This window comes from Amphiprion ocellaris, chromosome 19, assembly GCF_022539595.1.
Source record: "Amphiprion ocellaris isolate individual 3 ecotype Okinawa chromosome 19, ASM2253959v1, whole genome shotgun sequence".
In the NCBI taxonomy this organism is placed as follows: Eukaryota; Metazoa; Chordata; class Actinopteri; family Pomacentridae; genus Amphiprion; species Amphiprion ocellaris.
Window position 1 is genome coordinate 30,885,405 of NC_072784.1, and position 9,219 is coordinate 30,894,623.

The following is a 9,219-nucleotide window of genomic DNA, read 5'->3' on the forward strand; positions in this document are numbered from 1 at the left end:
TGCTTCCAAACTCCACACTAATTCCTGCAGCTTCTCCTCGTCCTCCTCTTCAGCTGATGAGTAATCGCCTCCAGCTGTCCTCTGCAGCTGATTGTGTTGAGCTGGGAGGTTTCTGGAGATGCCGGCTGGATTACCTGGACTGTTTCTTGTCTAAAAACTTTCCCTGCTGCTGGAGAGAAGCTCACCATGCAGACTGCAGGTCGTTGGGCCTCCCTGGTTCTGCTGATTTCTGGTGCTTTCGGGGCTGCAGAAGCCATTCGGACTTTAAAAGAGGGACCAATGATCGATGCTGAGGGAAGAGAGTATAAATCTGCTCCGTTAAGGGTTGAGGATTCATTCAATGATGAATCCACGGTTCGTGTTCGGTGCACTGAGGTGTCCATGGTCGTCGTGGTGAAGGCTGATCTGTATAAAAATGGACGCCTCGTGTCCCCAGAGGAGCTTTTTCTGGGAGAATCTGAGCCTTCAGACGGTCGGTGTCGAGCTGCTGCTGCTGGTTCAGATGAATACGTCATTGAAGCTGACCTGAAGGACTGCGGCTCTAAGTTAACAGTTAGTGGATTTATCTGTGAGTTTTTCCAGGAAAACCTGGACTTGCTGTTGGTAACGTGTCTCATGTTGACCTCTAGATATCTGAGGACTCCGTGATCTACTCCAACGTGCTGACCTTCTCACCATCGCTGGGTTGCCATGGCATCACCAGGACGAGTCAGGCTGCGGTCCCCGTTTCCTGCCACTACAAAAGGTGATGCTTTTATCTGGAGATCTGGTGAACGATGTGAAAACAGAACCACATGGACAGGCTGTCAGACTCAACGCTACACTGAGTCCACAATTATTAGGCAGGGTGTATTCCTGAGGATTAATTTTATTTTTGAAGAAGTGCAGTGCTCTCAGTCAGTCCAGAATATTAATAAACCTCAAACCTGAGAATTTAACATAAGGAAAAGTGAGTTTTGTCTTTCTTAAGGAGAAAATCTATGTGGGCTCAGTTATTAGTGTACAGAATTATTATGCAACTGAATGAAAAACAAAACATTTCCCATCTCACTTTTTCATTGAGTAAGAACAAAAAACAAAATTTACAAATAAACTCTTCTTACATTTCAGCATTATTCAGTGACCGACATAACTGAGCTTTCCATCCATGGAGTCTGTTAGTTTCTTCATGATCAACATTTCCTGCAGCAGCAGCCAGATGCTGTTCAAAGAGTTTATGTTCTTCCCTCACTGTACGTCTCATGTTTAAGAAGGGCCCAGAGTCATCCGTAGAGTTTAGATCAGTGAGGATGTCACTATTCTGTCATGTTTAAGGCCTTTGCTGGCTGGACATGCAGTGGAGGACTTGGATGGACGTGATGGAGCATCGTCAATCCTGGCCTTCTCCAATGATATAGATCGCTGGTGTCCAACTCATCTTAGTTCAGTTTAGTTCAATTTGAGTGAAAAACAACGAATAAAGCAAAACACAAAATGCCAAAAATAAGACAAAAAACACAAAACGACAAAAACAAGGAACAAAACGACAAAAAAATGAGACAAACGACAAAAATCTGACAAAAAAAACCAAAACAAGACAAAATATTACAAAACGACAAAAGAACAATGAACAATCTAGTATTTTACTTTCTGATCAAAACAACTTGTCATGGTCTAGAAATTATTTTAAATTTGTAGTTTTACTAATTTACAATCTGCAGTTAATGTCTTCTCTGGAATTTTTACACTTTGAGGGTCGGATTGGACCCTCTGGAGGACTAGGGTCAAACATGCGGCCCGCGGGCCAAAACCGGCCCTCCAGAGGGTCCAATCTGGCCCGTGGGCCGCATGTTTGACACCTCTGCTATAATAAATATAGTTTTCTTCCTGTTGTGTCCATTATTAATATACTTCTAAAAAGTCATTCAAGAGGTCTAAACGCATAAAAATTCTAATTTCCTGATTTAAATGAGCTGCAGATTTGATGTTTTTTGGTTGATATTGATGTTTTTAAATTTATTGACTAAATTATGTGTTTTAATTAAACTAAAACTTCATTGGCTGAGTAAAACTAAGTTCAAACTGACATAATTGACATTTCCAATCAGTACCCTCTAAGATCAAGCTACTCACTTGTCTAATAATTGTGTATTTCAGATGTGTTTCTGTCTTTGAGGTTGGCAGGAATGTCTTCTGATTGTTTTTACACGCTGGATAACAGTTCCAGGAAGTGTTATAAAAGCAACAAGTGCAATCCCACCTGCTCAGTGGTAGAGTTTGGAGAAAAGTTAAAATGCAAATCTATACTGGTAAAAGCAAAGTTAGGTCAAAGGACTGACTGTGAAGCTTCATTCAAAGCTGGAAAAAACGGAATCACAAAAGGCTTTGTTTGGATGTAAAACCACATCTTTCCTCCTGCATGTTATAAAGGTTCCACTTCACAATGTTTTAAACATGAAGATAAGCAGTTTAAGAGCACAAAGTGTGAAATTTACCACATTTTGTTTGCCAGCATCGATGAATCCGGCTGGTTTGTTTTCACAGAGTAACTCAGATGTATGGAAACACACTACAGACCTAAAGACTGGAAGCAAGAACAAAAAGAGATCAGAGATTCATTGGTGCAACAAAATAAACCTGATTGTTATATAAAGAGTCACTCAGAACACACTTTTACTGTAATTATCAGGTATTTATATCTTGTTTACTCAGATGTTTCTTTCTAATCATTAGAGATATGAACACAGCAGAGATTTATCAGGATTTCTGTCTGTACACTCTCAAAAGTCAAAGAGCTAAAGTGAATAATGGAAACTGTGATTAGATTTTTACTTTTGCACTGAAGTCTTGTAAATCTACTCAACTCTAAAACTAAGCCTTTCTTTTCCTCAATATTTATTCAGCAATCATCAGGAAGGACATGGTGCACATCAATGAAGTCTGATCCTGCAGTAAATAATTGTGGAGAGAAACTAGAAGTTTCCTCCAAACCTTTGGCCTGTATTGTACCTGGATCACAGCAGTCTGTCAAATCTACACCTCAATTAAATCACTTCTTAAAACCCACTTTTATAGACTTCAAGCTTTAATTAGTTCTGGTGTTTTAGTCTGTATTATATCCTGTTTATTTTATATGTTCTCTCTTACTTTATTTTAATTTTAGCTGCCTAATTCTTTGGTGTGATGTCGCCTTTAATTCTCTCATTTTTTGATTTTTATTTTCTAACTTTTAACCTTCAGTCTTTAATTTTTAAACTGCCTAGTTCTTTAGTTTGATATGCGTGCTCATCTAGCTAATAATTCACTAACTTCTCATTGTTGCTATTTATTATATTTGACTGCTCTCTTGCTTGATTGTCTCTGTGTGTTTTGATTGTCAAAGCACCTTGAGAATGCTATAAACATAAAGTATTATTATTATTATTGATTGCTTCTTCATGCTGGTTGATTTCCAGGACCCATGTGGTGAGCAGCAGCAGCAGCAGCAGAGCTCAGCAGCAGCCGCTGACCTTCTACTCTTCTGCAAAGGATTCAGCAGGAAGCTCTGTTTTCTCTCTGAGACTGATGGCTGGTACGTTCTAGGTCTGGCTGCTGGATTCTGTTCATTAATGTGTGTGTAGTGATGTGTTTGTGAACCTGCAGACGACTGGACAAGCGAGCTGTTCTCCAACAGCTTCCACCTGGGAGACCTCCTGCACCTGGAGGCGTCCTACACCGGTCCAGGACGAAGACGTCTCTACGTGGACAGCTGTGTTGCCACCCTGACGCCCGACGAGGCCTCGGTCCCCAGATACTACTTCATCGAAAACAACGGGTCAGTGTTGGTGTTAAACCACCTCTGGAGCTTCAGGATGACCTTTTTATTACTGTTAACATGTAAATTAGTAACTTTTTCTGGATTTTGGTTATTATCTGTTATTACTATTATTTTACAAGCCTAAAGTAACCATCCACGGTTCAAAAATACATTAAAATCAGAGTTTAAAATGGTTAAATTAATAATTTTTTGTGGTATTTTACTGGTTTTTATCTGTAATTTAAGAAAACAAAATATATAATTAATTTTTTTTTTTTTTAAAGATCACGGTTAAAAATAATTTTTCTTTTAAAAATGTTTTGACAGTTAACCTATAAAATGTTAAATATTAAATGTTCTTCTTCTTCTTTTTTTTTTTTTTTTTTACAGTTAACATGTAAATTAATGCTTCACTGGTTGTAAATTGTTCCAAAAAAATTTTCACAGTTAAAAATGATTAAATGATCTTTTTTTGATTTTATTTTTACAACAGTTGGCATATAAAATGTTAAATATTTAACAAATTTAATATTAAATATTTAACAAAATTTAATGTCATTTTACTGGTTATTATCTGAACTTTAAAAAATGGGGAAAGTTGGTAAAATAACAGTAAATAGTTAAAATAAAACCTCTCTCTGTGTATGATTATTAAAGTGATAAACTTGATGTTGCTCAGGTGTCTCACGGATTCAAAAGAAGCATCTTCCAGGACTCTGTTCCGACCCAGACTGAGGACCGAGTCGCTTCAGCTGCAGCTCGACGTCTTCCTGTTTGAAAAACATTCCAGGAACTCGGTGAGTCTCCCGAAACCTGCTCGGTTTAACTTGTTCAGAAACGTTTCATGGTTGCATGATGGAGCTTCTGTGGTTTTCTTCCTCCTTTAGATGTTTATAACTTGTCAACTGAAGGCGACGCCTGAAATCTGGACCAGCAGCCGCATTAATAAGGCCTGTAACTACGTACACTCCAGGTGAGCTTCTTTTCTTTGTCTCAGGTCAAGTCAAGTTAAAATGGTGAAAATCTGGCATCAAGAGTGCCAAAAAAAGTAGAATATTATAAAGTTAAAAAACTGGAGAGGGAAAAAACACTAACATAAATAAATAATAATCTGTAATGTTTTTTGCTGCTTGAAACACAGTAGGAATAATGATATTTCATAGTCAAATATAAAATAATTTTCTATAAACATGCAGGTTTTTGATGGAAGTTAGATTTAGTTTGGATCTGTGTTTTTTGTTTTTTAGATAATTAACAATTAAATTAATGCTTTTTATTTTATACTGGTTATCATCTTTAATTTAACAGAACAAGGAAATTCTATGAAGTAAGAGTAAATTGCTCAAGAAAATGTAAAATCACAGTTAAAAGTCTCAAGCAAGCATAAGTTATGGCAACTGGACTAACCTCGTGTGAGTCGAAAACGTTTCACCTCTCATCCAAGAGGCTTCTTCAGTTCTTCAGTTCACACGAGGTTAGTCCAGTTGCCATAACTTATGCTTGCTTGAGACTTATCATGACCTGGATGACTGAGAACATCCACAGATTTACAGTTAAAAGTCGTTAAATGTCCTTTTTAAAATAACTGTTAACATTTAAATAGTTTGCTTCAGGGATTTTATTGTTTATTGTCTCTAATTTAACAAAAAAGGAAACATTTATAAAATAATAAATTGTTTAAAAAATCGTAGTTAAAAATGGCTAAATGTTTTCTTTTTTTTCCCAAAATGTTAACATGTAAATTAATTTTTTCTCGGATTTTACTGGTTATTATCTGTAATTTAACAAAAAAGGAGAAATATGGGAAAATTATTCCCAAAAAAAGAATTTGAAAAATCACAGTTAAAAATGTTAAATGTTCTTTTTTTTAAAAATATAATTGTTAACATGTAAATTAATACTTTTTTGTCGGATTTTACTGGTTATTATCTGTAATTTAATAAAACAAGCAAAATCCATAAAATAACAGTAAATTGTTTTCAAAAATCATGCTTAAAACTTTTAAGTTTATCCTTATTCTTAAATGGTCTTTGTTTTTTTTTTGTTTTTTTTTTTACTTTTTTTACTTTACACCATTAACATGTAAATTTACTGGTCATTTGTAATTTAACAAAACAAGGAAAATAGATACAGTAACTATAATTTTTTTTTTTAAATTTACATTTTTTTTTACAGTTAATATGTATTTTAATGCTTTTTTAATGGGATAAATCTATGACAATAAATTGTTAAAATAAATAACTTAATTTTTTTTTACAGTTAACATATAAATTAATACTTTGTTTATGTGATTTTTCCTGGTTATCTACAATTTAACGAAACAGGGACAATCTATAAAATAGCAGTAAATTGTTCCAAAATAGTTAGAAATAAATAAAATTTATTTCTATTAACCTTTAAAAACTGAAAGAAATTAAGAAAAAAAATCCTTGACAACCACAGAAAGTCAGATTTGTTTAGTAAACAAATGTTGTGCAAGCTCACAATAACAACGATGAGTGTTTTTCATTATATTAAAGTATTTGTTTGTGCTCAGGTGGGAAAACGTGGACGGTGATGACGCTGTGTGTCAGTGTTGTGACAGCAGCTGTAGCACGAGGCCGTCCAGAGGTTAGTATGATGTAGAACTGACATATTTCATCCACTGGATTTATGTTTCACAGAAAACCAACTGTCCTGTGGTTATTTCAGATCTCATGCTCTGTGGCAGCGTGACTCTTGGACCGCTGATGATTTCTCCCAGAAAGTAAGCAAAGAGTGAATGTTAAGACAATAAACGCCAAACTTTCAGTGGCTTTCTTCACTCAGCGCAGTGACATTAATGTGATTTATGGTGTGATGGAGCGTTTCCTTCCTGGTGTCTTCCAGGATGTGAACGGTTTGAGAAGCATGAAAAGGATGAGAATTACATGATAGGGCAAGGAAAAATGATTCTTTTCCCCTTTCTAAGCTCATAATGGCCTTTAAACAGGCAGCATTAGATTAGATATCATCTATTCTGACGTGACTAAGATCAGTTGTCTCCATGTTGGTCTATAATCTAAATCTGACCTTCCAACTACAATATAAACCCAAAGATCAGAGAGAATTCTCAGCTGGCTAGGGGTGTGTACTTCTACCTTAAGAGGCGATCCGATACGAATCTAGATACACGGGTTGCTATACAATTCACTAATGATACATTTGAATACGATACGATTCGATGCAGCTTGAATCTATTTGTGTGGTGAAAAACATTAAAGGGAAATGTTTGAGGTAAGAACAATGTCACTGTGTTTATTTTTCTAATAGACAAGACGGACTGTTGCTGTATTAAATATGAGAAAATATTAACATCAACCCCTTCAGTGTAATTCAATCAATAAACTTTACAAAAACTTTTCCACAGTGAAAACTTAAAATGTTTACAAATGGCACAAAGTAGAGGAAAAACTATAAAAGAGGATGAAAACAAAATGTTTTTGGACAAGTTACTGTTTTTGTGCTTGCGTTAGCTTTGTTAGCACTAGCATCCACAGATTCCTCGTCACCCGCATCGGTGTCTCTGCCGCCTCAACAGGTGATTAGTTGTGCTACCGCTGTACCTAATCACAACTTTACACACTTTACAAATGGCCAGACTTTTATCCAACTTTACACCCTTCTTTTAAAAAAAATCCAATTTCATTTAGCAGACGCTCTTATTCAAAGTGATATATTATTATATTAGATTTAAGATTTGAGGGTGCATTGTAAACTGTGCAGGTGCTGTCAGTTGTGCTGTTGTGTTGTTGTTGCGAGCAAACACGTTATGCGAACGTTAGTCTCGTCATAGTGAGAGTCTCTCAAGACTGGAGCGGCCATATTTAGTAGCAGAGCTCCAATCAATCGATTCATAACTTTACCACCAGATATCGACCGCTCCACAGTGGATACAGATCGATCCAGAGACCCGCCGATCGATGTATTCATATGTTTAAAGTTAAAATCGGTTTCCGGTTTGTATCGGTGGATCTTTACACTCCTAGTGCTGGCATTGCTTGCATGTACTGCTGTTCTGTCGGTGTCACTTCTCCTATCAGTAAACTTTACTCACAACCTACATCATCTGAGTCTCCAGTGTGTCTGTGTCTGCCTCAACATCGCTGAACTTCCACAACAATCATCATATTTCAAGCCGAGGGAATCGTGTTCAGTCCCTCCAGTAGATTTCCAGAGAATTAAGGCCGAGGCTACCTTACTACAGACACTTCATACTGATTTTCCTTTAATATGTCGGTTTTATTGTCTGCAGTTGAACACCACAGCCTTTGCTGCAGCAGCTTTACAGTTGATTACATGAATTGGTTCATTTTGGATCATTTAAAAGCTGCATACTGTATTTATTCACATTTGTATTGCTTTTAATGACAACACAAAGGTTCAGATATAGAGTGACATTACTTTCACAAAGAAAATAATTAAAGTGTTGCATTGTTAACTTACTTTCAATTTCTTTCTCAGTTTCTTTTCTGCACTTTTTATCCTTTTTTGGTTTCGATTCTGTCTAATAAAATGAGTCACGTCCCGACAGGGTGAGCTGCATTACTCAATTTCTTTTTTTATTTTGCTGAGTTTCTATTAAGGTACACGTGTTTTTATTGCTTTTGACTCAGCCTGAGCAGAGTCCAACGAGACACATCCCTGATCATGATAAAACATGGAACAGAACCAGAAAAAACGGGGCGTTGAGTAACGGTCAGTTCGACCTGAGCTTTGAAATCCAAAAAGCAAGTGTTTTTGTGGATTTTTAGTTCAGCTTAATTTACAGATGTGAAACAAAAGAGGCTGTTTTTAGATGTTTTTAGAAAGAGATGTTTTTAGTCAGGCTTTTGTGTTCTGAGATCTCCAAATAAACTATTAAAATAAAAGCAGAGAAGAACTTTTACAGCGAAGAAGTTATAAATCACTCAAAAATGTAACTTTTAATGAACAACATTTCAATTTGGTTCCTGTTTTGAGCTTTTTTGTCGTGTTGACAGCAGAAGTCTGCTGCATTTTGAGGCTTGTAGGAGGAACAGAATGTTACTGTACTGAACATATTTAACAGCAAGCCAGATGAACTCTAATTAATTAGACACGAGGAACGGATTTCTAGAGGTTTTGGCTTCTTTGTTTAGGTCGGCCTCTACTATATGAAACATCCATCCATTCATTATCTATACACCGCTTAATCCTCACTAGGGTCATGGGGGTGCTGGAGTCTATCCCAGCTGACTCAGGTGAAGGCAGGGGACACCCTAGACAGGTCACCAGTCTGTCACAGGGCTACATACAGAGACAAACAATCACTCTCACATTCACACCTACGGGCAATTTAGAATGATCAATTAACCTCAGCATATTTTTGGACTGTGGGAGGAAGCCGGAGTACCCGGAGAGAACCCACGCATGCACAGGGAGAACATGCAAACTCCATGCAGAAA

The 9,219-nt window shown here is 36.5% G+C and overlaps 1 protein-coding gene across 1 annotated transcript; it reads left to right on the forward strand.

Moving 5' to 3' along the window:
• Positions 1 to 171: 171 nt before the first annotated feature.
• Positions 172 to 6,565, forward strand: LOC111587056 (zona pellucida sperm-binding protein 3-like). The gene is made up of 8 exons (XM_023296876.3): positions 172 to 552; positions 630 to 745; positions 3,435 to 3,550; positions 3,622 to 3,793; positions 4,455 to 4,572; positions 4,663 to 4,748; positions 6,312 to 6,385; positions 6,467 to 6,565. Exons 1-8 carry the CDS (start codon positions 187 to 189, stop codon positions 6,523 to 6,525), a joined length of 1,107 nt encoding a protein of 368 aa, XP_023152644.3. The 5' UTR covers positions 172 to 186; the 3' UTR covers positions 6,526 to 6,565.
• The last annotated feature ends 2,654 nt before the right edge of the window (positions 6,566 to 9,219 follow it).

Coding starts and splice junctions, on each gene's coding strand:
- LOC111587056 (XM_023296876.3), top strand. CDS start 187: ATGCAGACTGCAGGTCGTTGGGCCTCCCTGGTTCTGCTGATTTCTGGT. Junction 746..3,434: donor GTTTCCTGCCACTACAAAAG/GTGATGCTTTTA, acceptor GTTGATTTCCAG/GACCCATGTGGTGAGCAGCA. Junction 6,386..6,466: donor TAGCACGAGGCCGTCCAGAG/GTTAGTATGATG, acceptor TGGTTATTTCAG/ATCTCATGCTCTGTGGCAGC.